Consider the following 24,722-nt stretch of genomic DNA (forward strand, 5'->3'; position numbering starts at 1 on the left):
CCAATGAGCAAACACGTTGTACCATGAGAACACTGGAGTGATAGTTGCTGGAAATGGGCCTCTATACACCTATGTAGATATTGCACCAAAAACCAGACATTTGCAGCTAGAATAGTCATTTACCACATTAGCAATGTATAGAGTGTATTTCTTTAAAGTTAAGACTAGTTTAAAGTTATCTTCATTGAAAAGTACAGTGCTTTTCCTTCAAAAATAAGGACATTTCAATGTGTGTATATATATATATATATATATATATATATATATATATATATATATATATATATATATATATATATATATATATATATATATATATATAGGGATGTCCGATAATGGCTTTTTGCCGATATCCGATATTCCGATATTGTCCAACTCTTTAATTACCGATACCGATATCAACCGATACCGATATCAACCAATATATGCAGTCGTGGAATTAACACATTATTATGCCTAATTTGGACAACCAGGTATGGTGAAGATAAGGTACTTTTAAAAAAAATTAGTAAAATAAGATAAATAAATTAAAAACATTTTCTTGAATAAAAAAGAAAGTACAACAATATAAAAACAGTTACATAGAAACTAGTAATGAATGAAAATTAGTAAAATTAACTGTTAAAGGTTAGTACTATTAGTGGACCAGCAGCACGCACAATCATGTGTGCTTACGGACTGTATCCTTGCAGACTGTATTGATATATATCGATATATAATGTAGGAACCAGAATATTAATAACAGAAAGAAACAACCCTTTTGTGTGAATGAGTGTAAATGGGGGAGGGAGGTTTTTTGGGTTGGTGCACTAATTGTAAGTGTATCTTGTGTTTTCTATGTTGATTTAATTTTTTTTAAAAAACCCCCAAAAAAACCCGATACCGATAATAAAAAAACCGATACCGATAATTTCCGATATTACATTTTAACGCATATATCGGCCGATAATATCGGCAGGCCGATATTATCGGACATCTCTCTCTCTCTCTCTCTCTCTCTCTCTCTCTCTCTCTCTCTCTCTCTCTCTCTCTCTCCTCTCTCTCTCTCTCTCTCTCTCTCTATATATATATATATATATATATATATATATATATATATATATATATATATATATATATATATATATATATATATATGTATATATATATATATATATGTATATGTGTATATATGTATATGTCTATATATGTATATGTCTATGTATATCTATATGTCCATGTATATATATATATATACAGTATGTATATGTGTATATATGTGTATATATGTATATATATATGTATATGTGTATGTATGTATGTATATGTGTCTATATGTTTGTATATATACTGTATGTGTATATATATATACGGTATGTATTCATACATATATATTCCTCGCGCACTAATTGACATAAAGAGCGCACTTTCTGCATGTCACGTTATCGATGGTAAAATAATTTTTTAGACAATATGATTTGCCTGAGTGGCTATGAGATGGTAGAAAATGGACTAGTAAGGACAAATTTAAAAAAAAAATAATTAAAAATAAATTTAAAAAAATGTTTTAACTTGGGACTTCCGCGGGCCGGATTTTGGACGCTGGTGGGCCGTATCCGGCCCGCGGGCTGTGGTTTGGGGACCCCTGTCGTAGATAAACAACCAAAGACATGTTTCATCGTGTTGTGTTTTAGCGAGTATCTTCTCACCGTAAAGTTTACCCCAAACATGGTCACCATTTTCTGGCCACAACTTCGGATAAGGAACGTTTGACCTTGGCAATTAAAGTTCGATTTCGGGTTAAAGCTAGGACTTACACTTACAATTACAGCTAGTGTTTAGCTGTTTAGCTGATTAGTGGGTCCATGACGGTGACTTCTGTTTTGTTTGATCAGCCGTTTTACTGCCATGTCACAGACAACGTTTGGAAACAATTAAGGTATGTAAATTAACATTTACAAAATCTTTCTGTGTAAAGAACTAACAAGTATAAGTATTTGATGGACCAGTCTGGGTTTGGAGGTTGCCAAGAGAACGGTACATTTCGGACTGCATTGTGCCGAGTGTGAGGAATTATGGTGTGGGGTTGTTTTTCAGGAGTTGAGCTTGGCCCCTTAGTTCCAGTGAAAGGAACTTTGAATTCTCCAGGATACCCAAACATTTTGGACAATTCCATGCTCCCAACTTTGTGGGAACAGTTTGGAGCGGGCCCCTTCCTCTTCCAACATGACTGTGCACCAGTGCAAAAAGCAAGGTCCATAAAGACATGGATGACAGAGTCTGGTGTGGATGAACTTGACTGGCCTGCGCAGAGTCCTGACCTGAACCCGATAGAACACCTTTGGGATGAATTAGAACGGAGACTGAGAGCCAGGCCTTCTCGACCGACATCAGTGTGTGACCTCACCAATACGCTTTTAGAAGAATGGTGGAAAATTCCTATAAACACACTTCGCAACCTTGTGGACAGCCTTCTCAGAAGAGTTGAAGCTGTAATAGCTGCAAAAGTGGAGCGACATCATACTGAACCCTATGGGTTAGGAATGGGATGGCACTTCAAGTTCATATGTGAGTCAAGGCAGGTGGCCAAATACTTTTGGCAATATAGTGTATCTGCTGCTTATAGTGTGGCAAAGCTAATATATTGATATATATATATTTTTTTTCTTCTAAAATTTTGATTGGTTCTACTTATGCGCTCTATAGTCCGGAAAATACGCAAGTTGATTTTTCCATTTTTTAGAGTAATGCCGTATTTTTCGGACTATAAGTCGCAGTTTTTTTTCATAGTTTAGCCGGGGGTGCGACTTATACTCAGGAGCGACTTATGTGTGAAATTATTAACACATTACCGTAAAATATCAAATAATATTATTTAGCTCATTCACGTAAGAGACTAGACGTATAAGATTTCATGGTATTTAGCGATTAGGAGTGACAGATTGTTTGGTAAACGTATAGCATGTTCTATATGTTATAGTTATTTGACTGACTCTTACCATAATATGTTACATCAGGGGTGTCCAAAGTGTGGCCCGCGGCTCATTTGTTAACGACCCACGACATATTTTTTTAAGAATACTATAACAAAACAAAAAAAAAACGTGGAATAAAAGAGCAAACAGGTGAAATGTAACGAGAAAAAGTTGCAATGTTGACTCGAATTACATCAAGCTGCCATGTAGCCTGTTTTTACTGTAAAACTGCCATTGCTAAAAAAAGAATAAAAACTTATAAGCCATTGATAGATATGCAGTTTATCCAAAGATTGAAGCATTGAAAGTAATATTAATATGTATTGATGTATGACTTTTTTTTTTTTTAACACTTTTATGAGTGGCGGCCTTTTGGATCCCCGAGATCAAAAGTATTGGTGTTATGAATGATATACCCTTTTAAAGCTACATTGACTTCACATCAAATATTCAATTTTTTAAAACGTTTTGGGGAAAATATTGCATATTTCATGTTTTTTCCATAAAAAACAGGGTTAACCTTTTTTTTTTTTTTTTTTTTTTTTTAAAAGGGGGTATAAGACATAAAAAAATGACTAAAACTTTATGTCAACGGTGATATCTGAAATTGATCTATGTATATTTAAGTCTTAAAGTAAAAAAAAATAATATATGACACATTTTTAAAGGCCTACTGAAACCCACTACTACCGACCACGCGGTCTGATAGTTTATATATCAATGATGAAGTCTTAACATTGCAACACATGCCAATACGGCCGGGTTAACTTATAAAGTGCAATTTTTAATTTCCCGCTAAACTTCCGGTAGAAAACGTCTATGTATGATGACGTATGCGCGTGACGTCAATGGTTGAAACGGAAGTATCGGGACACCATTGTATCCAATACAAACAGCTCTGTTTTCATCGCAAAATTCCACAGTATTCTGGACATCTGTGTTGGTGAATTTTTTGCAATTTGTTTAATGAACAATGAAGACTGCAAAGAAGAAAGCTGTAGGTGGGATCGGTGTATTAGTGGCTGGCTGTAGCAACACAACCAGGAGGACTTTGAGTTGGATAGCAGACGCGCTACCGTGAGTACAGCTTTGGCTTCCAAACATTTGATCGCTTGCCCGTACGTGCGTGTTGCTATGTGCATGTCACGTACGTAACTTTGGGAAAATATATGTTTCTTACCGACTCTGATGGCGGCCGGGGTGTCGTCGAAAGCTACAACGCCCGCCGCCGCGCCGCTGTCCTCACCTTGACTTCCTCCGTCTCCGGGCCGCCGACAGCTAATGTTTTTAGCATAGCTCTGTCAAAGTCCCGTAGCTAAGTTAGCTTCAATGGCGTCGTTAGCAACAGCATTGCTAGGCTTCGCCAGGCGGTACAGCATTAACCGTGTGGTTACAGGTCCAGGGTTTAATAGTAATAGTAGTATTGTTGATATTCTGTCTATCCTTCCAGTCAGGGGCTTATTTCGTCTGTTTCTATATGCAGTTAAGCACGATGCTATCACGTTAGCTGCATAGCTAAAGTGCTTCGCCGATGTATTGTCGTGGAGATAAAAGTCACTGTGAATGTCCATTTCGCGTTCTCGACTCTCATTTTCAAGAGGATATAGTACCCGAGGTGGTTTAAAATACAAATCCGTGATCCACAATAGAAAAAGGAGAAAGTGTGGAATCCAATGAGCCCTTTCACCTAAGTTACGGTCAGAGCGAAAAAAGATACGTCCTGCACTGCACTCTAGTCCTTCACTCTCACGTTCCTCATCCACGAATCTTTCATCCTGGCTCAAATTAATGGGGTAATCGTCGCTTTCTCGGTCCGAATCGCTCTCGCTGCTGGTGTAAACAATGGGGAAATGTGAGGAGCCTTTCAACCTGCGACGTCACGCTACTTCCGGTACAGGCAAGGCTTTTTTTTTTATCAGCGACCAAAAGTTGCGAACTTTATCGTCGATGTTCTCTACTAAATCCTTTCAGCAAAAATATGGCAATATCGCGAAATGATCAAGTATGACACATAGAATGGATCTACTATCCCCGTTTAAATAAAAAAAATGTCATTTCAGTAGGCCTTTAAATTGCCTTTCAAATGTCTATTCTTGGTGTTGGGTTTTATCAAATAAATTCCCCCCAAAAATGCGACTTATACTCCAGTGCGACTTATATATGTTTTTTTTTTCCTTCTTTATTATGCATTTTCGGCCGGTGCGACTTATACTCCGAAAAATACGGTACTCATGTATGCACGTGCGTCGTAACATGGAAAATCCTAACGCGATGGTTGAATGCGAGCTACGTCAACGTGTAGAGCCGAAAAAAAAAAGGGGGGGGGGGGTAATAGGAAGCATTCAGCCTACAAATGTCATCATAATTGCTCCTGGCGTGGTTATTGTAGTCAAAACAATATCCAAACATGTGCTGCCAGCCAACGCCTGCATCTCGCAAACATTCCTGGCTAATTACTCCTTATTCCCTTTTTACTGTAAGCAATCCATGAAAAGCTTCCCGTCTCATTCAGGTCCCCACTTTGTGTGCTTCACGCCTCGGAGTCGCATCTCTGACATCGTCTCGCTCTTTTGGTGGTTTCAAAAAGGGCGGCCCCCTCGGCGTCGCCGTGTCAATAGCGGCTAATGAGAGCCTGGATAGGCCGAAAGCACAATGCAAAGTCAATAAAGTCGCGTAAGAGGACAAAAGCCACGCTCCGGTAAGAAGCGACACCATGAAGCAACACTTTAGTGTGTGTGTTTTGTGCGGCCAAAGCCCAAATTTAAAGAGCCTTGAAGGAGCTCACACTTGATGTTCCTCCTCGCAAATATGCGCTAGCATAACCATTATCGTGCTAAGTGCTATTCTGGCAGCACAGGTGTCAAGCGGCAGTAACGTGTGTGATGAATTGCCCGCGCCAGGTGTTGTGCTTTTGGGGCGGAATTCCTGCCGTGATTCATCACAACAGCTTTTTGTCTGACGTGGCTGATGAGCGGCCGATAAAGGGCGCTCGCGTGTTAGCGGCGGCGCGCTGGCGCACGCACAGAAGAAAGAAAAGAACACAACACACACACAAAAAATGTTTCCCCCCCCCCTTGGAGACACAGGAGAAAGCTGTTTTAATTGTTTATACTGTAATATATATACATAGATACATACACACATATATATGTATATATATATATATATATATATATATGTATACATACAGACATACTGTATATATGTGTGTGTTAGGGGTGTGGGAAAAAATCGATTCGAAGTCGAATCGCGATTCTCACGTTGTGCGATTCAGAATCGATTCTCATTTTTAAAAAAATCTATTTTTTTCATTTTTTTTTAATTTTATTATTTTTTTTATTTTTTTTTATTTTTTTAAATTAATCAATCCAACAAAACAATACACAACAATACCATAACAATGCAATCCAATTCCAAAACCAAACCCGACCCAGCAACACTCAGAACTGCAATAAACAGAGCAATTGAGAGGAGACACAAACACGACACAGAACAATCCAAAAGTAGTGAAACAAAAATGAATATTATCAACAACAGTATCAATATTAGTTACAATTTCAATATAGCAGTGATTAAAAATCCCTCATTGACATTATCATTAGACATTTATAAAAAAAATAATAAAAAAAGAACAATAGTGTCACAGTGGCTTACACTTGCATCGCATCTCATAAGCTTGACAACACACTGTGTCCAATATTTTCACAAAGATAAAATAAGTCATATTTTTGGTTCATTTAATAGTTAAAACAAATTTACATTATTGCAATCAGTTGATAAAACATTGTCCTTTACAATTATAAAAGCTTTTTACAAAAATCTACTACTCTGCTTGCATGTCAGCAGACTGGGGTAGATCCTGCTGAAATCCTATGTATTAAATAAATAGAGAATCGTTTTGAATCGGAAAAATATCGTTTTTGAATCGAGAATCGCGTTGAATCGGAAAACATCGATTTTGAATCGAATCGTGACCCCAAGAATCGATATTGAATCGAATCGTTGGACACCCAAAGATTCACAGTCCTAATATATATATATATATATATATATATATATATATATATATATATATATATATATATATATATATATATATATATATATATATATATATGTCTTAATTAGATTATCCAAAAAATAGTGCTCGATACCGTGGTAGAGCGTAATATGTATGTGTGGGAAAAAAAAAATCACAAGACTATTTCATCTCTACAGGCCTGTTTCATGAGGGATTTCCTCAATCCTCATGAAACAGGCCTGTAGAGATGAAATAGTCTTGTGATTTTTTTTTCCCACACATACATATATATATATATATATATATATATATATATATATATATATATATATATATATATATATATATATACATGGACTTACAACTAGTTGAATGACACCTCTGTCATGGCCTGAGGGGGTCTGTATTGCTTTTACTGGCACTTAGTGACTTTGAGGAGGGTGGCAGGAACCCGGCCGCACAAAAAACTACAAATGTGCTGACTTGCGTTTACGGCATACGTCACTCCCCCATTCCCCAGTCGTTAAAAAGACGGAAGTCGGTGCGAACGCCTACGTGCAGTCACTGCTATCATGGGCAAAGCTCCAAAACAACCAAAGAAACGAAAAGTTTTGTTTGAGGAGACAAAAAAAGAAAAAGGGAGGTTACCCGGATAAAAGGACAGTCAAGGATCAACATTGGCGTGAGCTGAAAGACGAGGGATCTCAGACCAATGCTGCTTTGGCTCTGTTTTTGTCGGACTATTAAGTGACTTTTGATGCTCAAATCAAAATGCTAATGCTAATTTTAGCTATGAATGAATAGCTACCAGCGTGATAGTTTCACACTACTTCCTATGAAAAAACTCTCCCGCCGGTCATTCTTTGCTTCGGACCTGCATCCACCCCGATACATTCTTGGTAGTAGCGTCATGTTTGTAGCGCGATCCAAGACCATTTATTGATAGTGTCTGCTATTTAACATTATTAAACGTCATATTTGTGACAATATTATGTCAGTGTGACGCTATATGTGGTAGTCCTCATGGGAAATGTGGTCTTCTTTTGGCAAAACCACTTTGGTCCACTGGGGCCGCCAAAATCAACCAAAACTGAAAGTTCTTAAGTGGGGCTTTAAGTTTTGAGGGATTGCTTCTTTTTTATAGACTTTTAGGTATCGGTTGATCAAATCAGGAAATACACTGAAAAGTTAAGCCCCGCTACACAAGACTACTCAGCCAATCAAATGTGTGCATTCCAGGCGGTAGACATGGTGGTTCTTGGTCTTAAACCAGGGGTGTCCAAACTGTTTGACTTGGGGGCCGCATTGGGCTCAATAATTTGGCCGGGGGCCGAGAGTCAACTGCATGCAAAGTAACCATAGTATATATATATATATATATATATATATATATATATATATATATATATATATATATATATATATATATATATATATATTGTATATAGTCAAGGCTTCTGTGGTTTATCCGTTATACAGTGCTCAATACCGTGGGTAGAGTGGAATATATTATATATTTTATAAAATCCCCTGAAGAGCAGGGAAACCTGCGAAACAGGCTTGTAAGGATGAAATAGCCTCTGTGTTTTTTCCTGACATTACGTATATATATGTATATTTTATAGATATATATATTGTGTATCCTTACGAGCCAAGCAAATCATATTGTGTATGTAGATGCCAAAAAATATCAAACCGTTTGTCTATTTTATATATAAATGTAGGTAATCATAGAATTGGCACCCAAAGTTAATAAAAAAAAGTATTGATTATGAATCAAGAATCGTTTTGAAACAAAAATCGATTCTGAATCGAATCGTTACCCCCAAGAATCGAATCAAGTCATGTGGTGCCCAAAGATTCACAGCTCTATTATTTATATATGGAGAGAGTGTTTTGCATGTATCCCATAATGCCTTGCAATGGATTTAAATGGGTATAATTAAAAAAAAATGTATGGGCTGGAACGTTTTTTATAATGTCCACAAAGTTCAGTGAGCAGGTTGTTATGTGTGACCATGTTTGTTGAATTTTTGTGCTGGTTGAATTTTTTTTTCTGCACCATGACTAGGAAAGGTTGTTTGGATTGGGTCATATAAGTAATTGCTGTGCTTTGGATGTCAAGAATGTACACATCATGGACACTGGCCTGAGTTTCTTGTCTACAAGAAGGTTACCACCTGTCAGACTCTGTGGTGTTTAATTAGGGACAGAGGACCCTATTGTATTTCTAGCGTTTTGTATTATACCGTTGAGCTGTAATTTGACCCCCTTAACATGCTTCAAAACTCACCAAATTGGACACACATCAAGACTGGTGAAAATTGCGATCTAATCAAAAAACCAAACCCCAAAACTCAGAATTGCGCTCTCGTGCCCCCGAGGAAGAAAACACAGACAAAACTGCCTGTAACTCCCAGTAGGAATGTCGTAGAGACATGAAACAAAAACCTCTATGTAGGTCTCACTTAGACCTATATTTCATACACTGACAACCCCCAGCAAAAATCAACAGGAAGTTTGCAATTCCCCCTTCAAAACAAAAGTTGTGTAAAAACAGTCACCTTTTTTCAAACATTATCTCCTCTGAGCGCGTTTGTCGTGTCGACTTCAAATTAGCACAGGAGAGAAATTGAACCCTTCTGATTAAAAGTTGATGAAAGAGTTTTAATTACTGCTCCGGTTTGGATTTTACGAGCCCTCAAAGTCGGTCCCGTCCATCGCTGCTTGCAGCTTTAATTAGGGTCCGCACAGGACCTTTTCAAAAGGAATCCCAAAGGGAGTCCTTTTGCAATGGGACGAAAGGACCCTATTGAAATTGTAAGGTTTTATTATTCTTTATTATTATTATTCCGCAGCTTTGCGGACTACTTTGCCCCCCTTAACATGCTTCAAAACTCACCAAATTTTTCGCACACATAAAAAAACGCGAACAAAACTCTTTGGTAAAAAAACCAAACCCCAAAAATCCCAATTGCTCTCTGCGAACAAAACTCTTTGGTAAAAAAACCAAACCCCAAAAATCCCAATTGCTCTCTAGCGCCCCCTAGGAAGAAATCTGCCTCTAACTCCCAGTAGGAATGTCGTAGAGACATGAAACCAAAACCTGTATGTAGGTCTCGCTTAGACCTACTTTTCATTAATTAATTTCTTCGGGCTAAAATCTACAGGAAGTTGGCAATTTCCCCTTCAAGACAAAAAATGACTAAAAACACTCGTTTTTGATTTTTGAGCTGTAATTTCACCCCCTTAAAATACTTCAAAACTCACCAAACTTCTCACACACATCGGGACTGGTGGAAATTGCGATCTAAAAAAAAAAACGAACCCCAAAACTCAAAATTGTGCTCTACATAATTTTTGCAAAAAACAGAGAAAAAAACTGCTCCTCAGAGGAAAACTCAGACAAAACTGCTTGTAACTTCCGGTAGGAACGTCTTAGAGACATGAAACAAATACCTCTATGTAGGTCTCGTCTAGACCTACATTTCATAGATTGACATCCTTCAGCAAAAATCAACAGGAAGTTTGCTATTCCTCCTTCAAAACATCATTTTTGTTACAACCGGTCACCAAACATCAAACGTTATCTCCTCTGAGCGCGTTTGTCGTTTCGGCTTCAAACTGCTACAGGAGAGAGATTGAACCCTTCTGAATAAAAGTTGACGAAAGAGTTGTGATTAGTGCTACCGTTTTGATTTTACGAGCCTTCAAAGACCCGCAGCACTGATGCTGCTCCGGTGCCAAAAATGACAACGAAAATGCGATTACTCCTTCTTTGGCCTCAATACACACAATACCCTATAATGACAATGTGAACTCAGACACAACTTCCTCTAACTCCCAGTACGAATATCGTAGAGACACGAAACAAAAACCTCTATGTAGGTCTCACTCAGGACTACCACTGGACAAAAGTATTGGGACACCTAGGACTAGCACCTGCCAAAAGGCGGACCCGACCAACGCTGCTTGCAGCTTTAATTTTAATATGAATTTTATGGAAATTATGGAGTCGTCTTGCGGACCCAATTGATTGCACACACCTGTCCTAAATCCTCTTTTACGAACCAGACAATGCAATAGAATCCCCTGTCGTGGGTTCTGTCACATCAGCACAAATGTCAGCTTGTCCGATTCGAAAACTGGACTTCACTTTGCTCCGTCAATTTGTAATTTAGAAAACTGCGTCTCTGTAGTCCCTCCGGGAGGGTGCGGGTGAAACCGTGCGAGGTCTTGTTGACGCTGCACATCGATCAGCAGCAGAGAATAGACCAGAACAGCGCTGACCATGTGGCGTGTGTCGCCACTTCCTCTAAGTTCCCTCCGAGCGGTTGGTAGGAGTAGACGTTGATTCAAACAATAGTTCTGGTCCTTGTGGTCTGTCAGAACATCTGGCGGAGGCTCGTATTGATTTGCCTTCAGCGGCTTCCCGTCAGAAGCGTAAAAGAAAATCCAGCAGCAGCAGAAGCAGCTCTGCGGTCGTCTTGATTGACACGGGAGGCCTCGCCGCCATCCCGCGCTCGTACATCCACGTCGCATTCTTACAGGGATTTCATCTTGGCGGGGGTCGGCCCCGAGCGCTCGCCGGGGCCTTCCAAGGAAAACAAGCGGGGTGACATCGGGGCTTTGTCTTCAGCGGCGAGGCCTCTTCTGTTTGTGTTTAATATCTGCCTCGGAGACGGACCGCCAACTTCTCCCGCGGGCCCGACTGCGGAACCTGGCGCTCCGGAGGTGAAATGACGGCGGTCTCGGGTGTCTGCGGGATCACCTCCATCCCCCCCTCTCCCTCGAAGCCTTCATCCCTTCTTCCCTCGCTTGCTTCCCTCCTCTGGATCGCTGGTCCCCGGTGGATTTGCAGTCTTGAGTACTGGGAAATCGGATCTGCCAACGCTGGGGGCGTTTGGGGCCGAGGGAAGCCAGCAGGGACGCGGATTAGAGGATGAAGATAAGATGGGAAGGAACAGATGGTGGAACGAGTGGAGAAACCACGGCGAGAAGAGTGAAAGCAGACAATAGCTCAGTCTCAAATGGCACACTTGCGTACTTGGACATTGGCCTTGTTAAACACCGCAGGGCAATCCTGATTTTTTTGGCCCCATATGTGAATTTTGGGCAAAATTTGTTTAATCTGATCATAATTTGGATTAAAATGTAACTGTGTGCATGGACCCTAAAAAAATGCATGCATCAAACCTTAAAATCGGAAAACTTTACCTTGACATGCGCAGCACACACCGTCGACGGAAAGGTGCGGTATTGTTTGTGCTATGGCGCCATCTTTTGGACGAGTTCGCCCACTGCAAGTGCTGAAGAAGAAGAAGCAGTGACGTCCGCTGTAAACAAACATGGCTTTCTCCGACATCGTCAAGTCATTTTTCTTTTTGTTCACTACTTTTGTTTTACACCTCTTTGCTCTGTGCCCTCCATGCAGTTGCCTTAAGTAGCTGCAAGGTCGTGGATAAAACCACTCGTTGGGACGAGAACTGGATCCCTTCTTTTATTGTCACATTGACACATGACACTCAAGACCGCACTTTTTTTTTGTTGCTAGTCTCGTTTTAGCTTAACAAACTTAATAGCATATAACGCTACGTCTGTACATGTTGAACAGCAAGAAAATCGCTTAATTTCGAGACTATTCAATTTAGTCCCCCCTCCGCCACCAAAGTATAGCTGATGTCAAAGAACATTTTCAGGATCATTTTAACCCAAGTTTCGGAAAAAAGTGTTTTCATGGGCTCCAATCTGAATCACTATCGACATGAACCACCTGTTTCGATCGGAATTAAATTTTGATCCGAACGTGTGTGATCGGGTGAGAATATTCCGAATAGCATGTTTACATGAAGCATTTGTATTCCGGTTAGGCTTTTAATCCGATTAACTGGGTCCATGTGTACATAGCTAATGTTAACATTGTAATTAAAAATGTTTCATATCCGACCCAGGACTCTTTTGGATGTGGGTAAAAATCTGCAGACATTTTAACAAATGTCCCACAAATGTCCCGCAGTCAAGAGCTATGTTCACTCTACAGCAGTGGTCCCCAACCACCGGGCCGCGGCCCGGTACCGGTCTGCGGACCGATTGGTACCGGGCCGCACAAGAAAAAAAAAAAAAATTGTTTTTTAATTTTTTTTAATTAAATCAACGTAAAAAACACAATATATACATTATATATCAATATAGATCAATACATTCTGCAGGGATACAGTCCGTAAGCACACCTGATTGTATCTCTTTATGGAAAGAAAAAAAAAAAAAAATGCCAACATGACACTGCCATATTTATTATTGAAGTCACAAAGTGCTTTTTTTTTTTTAACATGCCTCAAAACAGCAGCTTGGAATTTGGGACATGCTCTCCCTGAGAGAGACTATGAGGAGGTTGAGGTGGGCGGGGTTGAGGTGGGAGGGGTAGGGGGTAGCGGGGGGTGTAAATTGTAGCGTCCCGGAAGAGTTAGTGCTGCAAGGGGTTCTGGGTATTTGTTCCGTTGTGTTTATGTTGTGGCACGGTGCGGATGTTCTCCCGAAATGTGTTTGTCATTCTTGTTTGGTGTGGGTTCACAGTGTGGCGCATATTTGTAACAGTGTTAAAAGTTGTTTATACGGCCACCCTCAGTGTGACCTGTATGGCTGTTGACCAAGTATGCCTTGCATTAACTTGTGAATGTGAAAAGCCGTAGATATTATGTGATTGGGCCGGCACGCAAAGGCAGTGCCTTTAAGGTTTATTGGCGCTCTGTACTTCTCCCTACGTCCGTGTACACAGCAGCGTTTTAAAAAGTCATACATTTTACTTTTTGAAACCGATACCGATAATTTCCGATATTACATTTTAAAGCATTTATCGGCCGATATTATCGGCAGTCCGATATTATCGGACATACCTAGTTTTAATTGGTCGGTACTCATCCCTGGACGCATTGCATGTTGGAATTGGACACACCTCTTAATCCATCAATCAATCAATCAATCAGGAGACACTGAGTAAGACAACAGACATACTTGCCAACCTTGAGACCTCCAATATCGGGGGGGGGGGGCGTGTTTGGGGCGGGGCGTGGCTAAGGGCGTGGTTAAGAGAAGAGTATATTTACAGCTAGAATTCACCAAATCAAGTATTTCATATATATATATATATATATATATATATATATATATATATATATATATATATATATATATATATATATATATATATATATATATATATATATATACGTATGAAATACTTGACTTTCAGTGAATTCTAGCTATATATATATTTTTATTTTTATTTTTTATTTTTATTATACATATAAATAAAAGACATACTTGAATTTCAGTGTTCTGCAGGCTATCCAGTAGATGGCAGTATTGTCCTGTTTAAGAGTGTCACAACATTGCTGTTTACGGCAGACGAACTGCTTTACGGTAGACTAAACGTGACTGCTGTTGTTGTGTGTTGTTACCGCGCTGGGAGGACGTTAATGAAACTGCCTAACAATAAACCCACATAAGAAACCAAGAACCTTGTTGTGCACTCTACTCTCTAAAAGCCGTAGATGTTATGACATCATCGGGCAGGCAAGCTATTTATATTGTGGGAAAGCGGACGTGAGAACGGCTGTCCCCACTCGGGTCCGCATTGAGCTGGAGGGGGCGTGGCCTCCAGCTCCGGCTAAATACCGGGAGTTTGTCGGGAGAAAATCTCTGCCGGGAGGTTGTCGGGAGAGGCGCTGAATACCGGGATTCTCCCGCTAAAAACGGGAGGGTTGGCAAGTATGACAACAGACACAGTCCAAAGTCTTCTTTCCAGAAGAGTACAAGCCGTTAAAGACACATTTTCTCCACTTCCTGCAGGAAGTCCATGTCGCATCCTTTGATGGTCCAGACTCTGGCCTGCTGGTCTGTGGTTCTCGCTAAGAAACTTGGAAGGAAAATGGCTGCTGTTTGTGTTTTTTGGGTTGTTTTTTTTTCCCCCTCCACATTAAGTGTTTCCATCCGCCGCTCGTCCCTTCCAAGTTCTGTTTTTAAAACGTGCTATTGTGCGCCGCATCTTCAAGACGGGCGGCCGAGCGCGGAGCTCGCCGCCGTTCTTTGAGGGCCCGTGAAGCCGTTTGTCACTTTTCCTCGCCTTGTTTCCACTCACGCCGTGGCAACGGCAGCTTATTTTGCACAACTGCGACGTGGGTGTCCTGAAGATATAGACCGGGGGACGGACGCAGCCTCTGGGCTTTGGTGTTTGGAAGAGAATTAAAGAATGTTCTTCCCGACGGTTTGCGGGACACTCTTGTTGAGTGAGTTGTTGACGTGTGCGTGTGTCCTGTAACTGTTTTTTTTCTTTGCTTGACAGCAGTTGTACGCCGCCCAGCTAGCAAGCATGCAGATTTCACCAGGGGCCAAGATGCCGCCACTCTCGCAGGGGCCCATCAACGCCTCGGGCCCCCTGTCGCCTTCCGCCCTCAAGAGCGAAAAGAAAGCGTCCAGTCCTGTCGCTCAAGTCAAGGTGAGCGCTGGTCTTCTTGTCTGAATGGAGAGTCTTTTTTTGTTTCGTTTTTTTTTTTTTCTTCCATTAAAAAAAACACACCCACACACACACACTGACAAAGTGACACTGGCGCGGGCTGCTGTTTGGCTGGAGGCCATACCTCTTCACTGGAGAGCGCGCACGCCTCGTCTTTATTTGACGACCAGGCGCTATAATGGAAGCCACATGTGAGTGTGTGTTTGCGGGTGTGTGTGTGTGTGTGTGTGTGTGGCAGCTGCGAGTCACAATGGGCGCACGTCAGCGCTCGCCGCACTCAAACGCTAACGCTGCGCCTTCTGAACTCCACGCCAGACACTAAGCACACACCCCTTCCCTTCCACCCCCACTCAGCCCACTGGCATGCCACCGCAGAATAACACACACACACACACACACACACGCGCGCGCACACACACACTTCACTCCTGGCTTCCTCCATCCATCACTAAGCTTCTTTCCCTTTCAGCAATAACTGTAGCAGGCAAATAACATGACTAATATACTTACAGTAACAATTATTTTTGTATTATTATTCCTTTTTAATTAACCATGTCTTTTGATGCCGATCCCTTCTGCCTGACACTTTGTTTATTTTTGACCCCTCGGCTGTCAGCGGCAACGACCTGCTAACATAGTATGTCCATACACAGTGTGGAGCCGCTCCCGTGAGTTCATTATCATCACCCCCATTGCAGCAAATGAACTGCATTTATTTCATGTATTAATATCACTGGAGGACGATGCTAAACAGTAGAAGCAAGCAGGAGCAAACAAGAAGGCATGCTTATCGCTAAGCTAACCCTTTCTATTATTTTAATTTTAATTTTAATTTTAATTTTAATTTTAATTTTAATTTTAATTTTAATTTTAATTTTAATTTTAATTTTAATTTTGTTTTCGATTTTAATTTCAATTTTAATTTTAATTTTAAAATGAATTTTAATTTTAATTTTAATTTTAATTTTATTTTAATTGTGATTTTAATTTTAATTTTGTTTTCCATTTTAATTTTATTTAATTTTTAATTTAATTTTCATTTTCATTTCATTTATTTCTGCCTTCTTGTAATTTTCTGTCTAACTTTGAATTGCCTTGTGTACAAATTGTGCTCTAAGCCAAAATGAACTGAGTAAGTTTATTGATCAATATATCGCTAATGCCGATACCAACGGTAGTATCAGGATATGAACGATATAAGAGTGATTACGACAATGTTTTTTTAAAAATTATTTTCCCTCAAAATCTATTTTTTTTTGGCCGTTTTAGTTCATGTTTACAAACTCGGGGCACAATTTCCTGGACACAAAAGGACTTTGAGGGCAAAAAGCAAAGTATTTCAAATAGACGTAGTTAGTAGCTTGTACTATTGTTGAGTTATTGTGTACCATTGTTTTGACTTTGTTTTGATCAAGCAATTGTATGTAATTTAAAAAAAAAGTATAAGAAAGCAGTTTGAATAATGTTACACTGTCGATCCCACTCACCTTAAATACATGAAAACATTTACAGTTAATACACGCGATCGGTATCGGCCGATGTCGCTCGTAGATGATCGGAATCGGCAGCATTATATCCTCATTGGAACACACATCTTTGATTCGTAATCAATATCTTCATACCTATTTATTATTTATAGACCCTTTCCCAAGCTACTGAATGAGAAGGAGTGTCAAAACTTTATTTTATATATATATATATATATATATATATATATATATATATATATATATATATATATATATATATATATATATATATATATATATATATATATATATATATATATATATATATATAAAATGTGTAAATATGTATATGTGTATGCATGTGTATTTATGTATGTATATATATGTATATGTATGTATATATATATGTATGTATGTATGTATATGTGTATATGTATGTATATGATTATTTTTATTTTTTTAAACAAAAAAAAAACATTATTTTTTTCTTTCAAAATCTGTCCTGTCCAGCCACTTTATTAAATGTTTATCAAACAAAGCCATTTTTTTAAGTAATGTAGAATTGTATCAGAGCTGTTTATCATAGAACTGGCATCCAATGCTATTAAAAAAGTTTAGATACACACATATATATATATATATATATATATATATATATATATATATATATATATATATATATATATATATATATATATATATATATATATATATATATATATATATATATATATATATATATATATATATATATATATATATATATATATATATGTGTGTGTGTGGGGGGGGGGTATATATATATATGTATATATATATATATATATATATATATATATATATATATGTATATATATATATATATATATATACATATATATATATATGTGTGTGTGTGTATATACAGTATATATGTGTATATATTTATATACTGTATGTATTTACTGTATGTATGTATGTATGTATATAGTCGAGGTTTCTGTGGTTTATCCGTTATACAGGGCTCAATACCGGGGTAGAGCGGAATGTACGTTAGGTCAGGAAAAAACACAGAGGCTATATCATCCCTACAAGCTTGTTTCGCAGGTTTCCCTGCTCTTCAGGGGATTCTATAAAATATAAAATATATAAAATCCCCTGACAAGCAGGGAAACCTGCGAAACAGGCTTGTAGGGATGATATAGCCTCTGTGTTTTTTCCTGTATATATATATATATATATATATATATATATATATATATATATATATATATATATATATATATATATATATATATATATATATATATATATATATATATATATATATATATATGTATATATATACATATATATATACATATATATATACATATAATTTGTGGAGGGGAAAAATCCCCCATTTTTAATCAGAATAAACATTTGTTTAATAATTATTATGGGGAAAAATAGAAATAATGATATGATGTGTCAAAATATATGATGTATTCGCTAAAAATGTTTGGGTTAAAACTTAATTGAAAGTTGTTCTATGTTGGAGTGTTTGTTCCTGAAGTGAAGAAGTTAACGTTATTGACAGTAAAAAGCTTTTTACAGACAAAGAAGTGTGGAGGTAAAAAAAAGAGAAAAGCACATTGAGAAGTAAATCCCTAGGAGCTGTCAGGCAGCAGTGGATGATCTCACGTGAAGACGAGCCCGAATCACCACTCACTGGTGATGAAGGACTTTTATTGTCGCAAAGTTCACTGCGGTCACTCAGGAATTTTATGCCAAGTTTCATATTCATCTCAGTACTTGAAAAATTCAAAATGGGAGCAATAACGAGGCTGTTCTTAGCTAATGAATCTTCTCACGTGTCGTCCTCCATCCTCCAGGAGGAAGGATCCACACAACCTCTCAACCTCTCAGCCCGACCGAAGACAGGAGAGCCTCTGCGCTCGCCAACATCGCCCACTCAGACCATGTTCTTCGGCAACAAGACCAGCCCCACCGGGAGAGGCAAGGCCCGGGTCCCCAGCCCCGTGTCCTCCATGGGCCGCAACGCATCCCTAGGTAGGTGACAAGAACTTCAACGCCCATCCATAAGCGAGGTAACCAATCCGGTCTTTGGAGCAGAGAGACCTCACAGGTGCTTGGTCAGTCTTTTAAAAGGGGACTAGGTTTTGGACCCAGATGTGAAAAATATATACTTTTTAAACTACAAAAATATGAAGAAAACCAAGTGCAAACAAAAAAGCTGCACAAATAATCTACAAACTAAATAGTAATACAAACCCCGTTTCCAAATGAGTTGGGAAATTGTGTTAGATGTAAATATAAACGGAATACGATGATTTGCAAATCATTTTCAACCCATATTCAATTGAATTCACTACAAAGACAACATATTTGATGTTCAAACTCATAAACTTTATTTGTTTTTGCAAATAATAATTAACTTAGAATTTCATGGCTGCAACACGTGCCAAAGTAGTTGGGAAAGGGCATGTTCACCACTGTGTTACATGGCCTTTCCTTTTAACAACACTTCTTGCTTGATGTACAGCTTAAGTTCTTCAACAGACCGGGGGTCTCCGTTGTGGTATTTTAGGCTTCATAATGCACCACACATTTTCAATGGGAGACAGGTCTGGACTACAGGCAGGCCAGTCTAGTACCCGCAATCTTTTACTATGAAGCCACGTTGATGTAACACGTGGCTTGGCATTCTCTTGCTGAAATAAGCAGGGGCGTCCATGGTAACGTTGCTTGGATGGCAACATATGTTGCTCCAAAACCTGTATGTACCTTTCAGCATTAATGGCGCCTTCACAGATGTGTAAGTTACCCATGTCTTGGGCACTAATACACCCCCATACCATCACACATGCTGGCTTTTCAACTTTGTGGTTCTTTTCCTCTTTGGTCCGGAGGACACGACGTCCACAGTTTCCAAAAACAATTTAAAATTTGGACTCGTCAGACCACAGAATACTTTTCCACTTTGTATCAGTCCATTTTAAAAGAGCTCAGGCCCAGCGAAGCCGACGGCGTTTCTGGGTGTTGTTGATAAACGGTTTTCGCCTTGCATAGGAGAGTTTTAACATGCACTTACAGATGTAGCGACCAACTGTAGTTACTGATAGTGGGTTTCTGAAGTGTTCCTGAGCCTATGTGGTGATATCCTTTACACACTGATGTCACTTGTTGATGCAGTACAGCCTGAGGGATCGAAAGTCACGGGCTTAGCTGCTTATGTGCAGTGATTTCTCCAGATTCTCTGAACCCTTTGATGATATTACATACCGTAGATGGTGAAATCTCTAAATTCCTTGCAATAGCTGGTTGAGAAAAGTTTTTCTTAAACTGTTCAACAATTTGCTCACGCATTTGTTGACAAAGTGGTGACCCTCGCCCCATCCTTGCATGTGAATGACTGAGCAATTCATGGAATCTACTTTTATACCCAATCATGGCACCCACCTGTTCCCAATTTGCCCGTTCACCTGTGGGATGTTCCAAATAAGTGTTTGATGAGCATTCCTCAACTTTATCAGTATTTATTGCCACCTTTCCCAACTTCTTTGTCACGTGTTGCTGAAGTTAATGATTATTTGCAACAACAACAAAAAAAGTTTATCAGTTTGAACATCAAATATGTTGTCTTTGTAGCATATTCAACTGAATATGGGTTGAAAATGATTTGCAAATCATTGTATTCCGTTTATATTTACATCTAACATATAGATCAGGGATGTCAAACGTACGGCCCGAGGGCCGGATCAGGCCCGCGAACAGGTTTTATCCGGCCCGCAGGATGAGTTTGCTAAGTATAAAAATTAACCTGAAATTTTTGAATGGAAGAAACAGCTGTTCTAAATGTGTCCATTAGATGTCGCAATAGCAATTCTTTGTATCTTTGTAGATGATGCTACATATGTAAAAAGTAAACCACATGATGTGAGTACATCAGTCGAGGAAAATGATCAAACTACATAAATAACATCCTGTAATTTGATTTCGATATATTATTTTTTTTATCTTGATAGATTGAAAATTAACACCAATGAGTTGACTGATGAACTATCACATAATTTATTCAGAAAATATAAATAACAACCAAAAAAGTATATATACTATTAACCGCAACAGGTAATTGTAAAAAAAACAACAACATTATGATTTGTACAATTTCAGAATGTGCTTGTTCTATTTTTAAACAAAGAATCTGAAGTTTTTTTTTAATTTTTAAGTTATCATGCCTTGATTGTACCAGTCCGGCCCACTTGGGAGTAGATTTGTCTTCATGTGGCCCCCGATCTAAAATGAGTTTGACACCCCTGATATAGATGGAAACGGGGTTTGTAGTGTCGGAAAGAGCCTAAGGCTGGAATAAGAACACAACAGGCCCTTTTCCACTGTACGTTCAGGACCTTTAGTTCCTGGAACTCTAGTTTTCTTTGGAACTGTGTGGTTTGTGTTTCCCCCGAGTTTCACACTTCAGGGTAGTCTATAGAATTCATGCTGATGACGGAATAGATGAGTGGCAAAGTACAGTATATATTGACATTGATGTGAATAAACAGACAATAGTAGGCCATGTACGATACCAAGCAAAAGGATACAAAACGACATGATTTAAAAAGAAAGTGTCTTATTGTCATAAATATAAAGGCAGCTTGTTTGTAGGACTTTGAATTCCACAGAATCGTGACTCAGAATGTTTGACGGGCCTGACGTGTGTATCATCGATTGCCTCGAGCAGGTGATCAGAGAGGGAGGTTGGGATAGACCCGTCCGTTTTACATGCAGCACCCAGATCGGCACGTGCCCTGTAGACCGCATCCTCGCCAGGAGTGTGTCGTATTTGTGTTTTACAGGAGGCAAAGGCCTGTATTTATAGTCTGCCAGCGGAAACAGTGAAACCCAACACACGCTATCTGGCTTTTTAACAGCTTCCTCACGACATTGTCTGCCGGGGCCAGACCTTTTAAACCCCTACCTTAGATATCTGTCATTAAGCTCATCGAGAGCCTCTCATTAGACCGGCAAACAAGCGGCTTTGGCGTTACCACGTGCTATTTTCTAACACTTTCAGCGGCCACCCAGGACTTCTACTCGTCTGCTAATTAAAACCGGCGAACGCCACGGAAACTTTCACGTCCTTTCATCGACTTCCTTTGCCCCCCCCCCCTGCTTTATTCTTCAAATGCACGTCTGCTTCAGAAGAGAGAGAGACGTAAGCAGACAAGGCGGCGTTGGAAAACAACAACAAAGATGTCTTCGTGGTTTTCAGCTCCTTTTGTAAAATAAAATAAAAACATATTATTTATATTTATGACAATAAGAACACACCTCAGTAGGTTCTGGTTGTACCGAGGTGGCTTTTGTGACGTGATACTCTCTTAAAGGCCTACTGAAATGCGATTTTCTTATTTAAACGGGGATAGCAGGTCCATTCTGTGTGTCATACTTGATCATTTCGGGATATTGCCATATTTTTGCTGAAAGGATTTAGTAGAGAACATCGACGATAAAGTTCGCAACTTTTGGTCGCTGATACAAAAAGCCTTGCCTGTACTGGAAGTAGCGTGACGTGGCAGGTTAAAAGGCTCCTCACATTTCCCCATTGTCTTCAATGCAGCGAGAGCGATTCGGACCGAGAAAGCGACAATTACCCCATTAATTTGAGCGAGGATGAAAGATTCGTGGATGAGGAACGTGAGAGTGAAGGACGAGGGTGCAGTGCAGGACGCATCTTTTTTCGCTCTGACCGTAACTTAGGTACAAGCTGGCTCATTGGATTCCACACTCTCTCCTTTTTCTATTGTGGATCACGGATTTGTATTTCAAACCACCTCGGATACTATATCCTCTTGAAAATGAGAGTCGAGAACGCGAAATGGACATTCACAGTGACTTTTATCTCCACGACAATACATCGACGAAACACTTTAGCTACGGAGCTAACGTGATAGCATCGTGCTTAACTGCATATAGAAACAAAAGAAATAAGCCCCTGACTGGAAGGATAGACAGAAAATCAACAATACTATTAAACTATGGACCTGTAAATACACGGTTAATGCTTTCCAGCCTGGCGAAGCTTAACAATGCTGTTGCTAACGACGCCATTGAAGCTAACTTAGCAACGGGACCTCACAGAGCTATGCTAAAAACATTAGCTATCCACCTACGCCAGCCAGCCCTCATCTGCTCATCAACACCCGTGCTCACCTGCGTTCCAGCGATCGACGGTGCGACGAAGGACTTCACCCGATCACTGATGCGGTCGGCGGCTAGCGTCAGATAGCGCGTCTGCTATCCACCTCAAAGTCCTCCTGTTTGTGTTGCTGCAGCCAGCCGCTAATACACCGATCCCACCTACAACTTTCTTCTTTGCAGTCTCCATTGTTCATTAAACAAATTGCAAAAGATTCACCAACACAGATGTCCAGAATACTGTGGAATTTTGAGATGAAAACAGAGCTTTTTGTATTGGATTCAATGTTTCAACGATTGACGTCACGCGCATACGTCATCATACATAGACATTTTCAACCGGAAGTTTAGCGAGAAATTTAAAATTGCACTTTATAAGTTAACCCGGCCGTATTGGCATGTGTTGCAATGTTAAGATTTCATCATTGATATATAAACTATCAGACTGCGTGGTCGGTAGTAGTGGGTTTCAGTAGGCCTTTAAGAGTCACTCCGTGTTTAATTAACCAATCAAATGTTATTTTAACACGCATCACAAACCACAACCCACATCCAGGCAAGGAAAAACTTAAAAAAGAAGAAACCTGCAGATGTAGGGACTGCCCCTCCAGGTTGGATGTCCTGTGGGGTACATCCAAATTATGTTTTAAAAAAGCATATGTTGAATCAATTTAACACATTTTCCACTATCATGTTGATAGTGTAGAAAACGTGACGATAATCTGTCTAATACACACTTATTATTAAAGATTTAAAAAAATATATTAGGGCTGTGAATCTTTGGGCACCACTAAATTTGATTTTATTATTGGGGGTAACAATTCGATTTAGAATCGATTCTCAATTCAAAACCATTCTCGATTCAAAATCAATACTTTTTTAATAACATTGGGTGTCACTACTATGATTAACTACATTCCTCCATAAAATAGATAAACAGCTCTGACAAATTTCTCTATTACTTAAAAACAAACGGTTTTGGTTTGACACAATTCCAGCCAAACATTTAATAAAGTAAAATACAAATAACAAGAGAAGTATCCAACACTTCTCTTTTCTAAAGTAAATCTGCACAGCAGATATAGATCATCTACAGCAACAATGTGAATTGACTGAGTGGCTGGACAGGACAGATTAAAAATTTAAAAAAATAAATAAATAAATTAAATTAATTAAGATTGATTAAGAATCGTTATAAATAAGAAAATATTTTTTTGACACCCCTATAATTTCTATATATCTGAGAGTAATTAAGATTAATTTTGAGATAACTCGCCACAAAATGTAGTTAATCACGATTAATTTTAAAAATCATTTGACATCTTTTTGTAGTGACGGGTACATATGAGATTAATTCAGATTAATTTTGAGTTAACCACCGGCAAAATGCGGTTAATCACGATTAATTTTTAAAATCATTTGACATCTTTTTGTAATGACGTGTATATCTGAGATTAACTAAGATTATTTTTTAGTTAACCACCGGCAAAATACGGTTAATCACGATTCATCTTTAAATAATTTTACATCTTTTTATAGCGACGTGTACATCTGAGATTATTTCAAATTAATTTTGAGTTAACCAC

General features: G+C 38.8%; 1 protein-coding gene across 1 annotated transcript in view; it reads left to right on the forward strand.

The window, feature by feature from the left end:
• The window catches only part of LOC133646903 (transcription factor SOX-6-like), a 281,000-nt gene that overhangs the window by 205,124 nt on the left and 51,154 nt on the right, over window positions 1-24,722 (forward strand). The window contains 2 exon segments of the mRNA XM_062042819.1: window positions 15,317-15,469; window positions 18,810-18,987. Of these exon segments, the coding sequence (XP_061898803.1) occupies window positions 15,317-15,469; window positions 18,810-18,987 (331 nt within the window).

Source organism: Entelurus aequoreus, linkage group LG03 (assembly GCF_033978785.1).
Source record: "Entelurus aequoreus isolate RoL-2023_Sb linkage group LG03, RoL_Eaeq_v1.1, whole genome shotgun sequence".
Lineage (NCBI taxonomy): Eukaryota > Metazoa > Chordata > Actinopteri > Syngnathiformes > Syngnathidae > Entelurus > Entelurus aequoreus.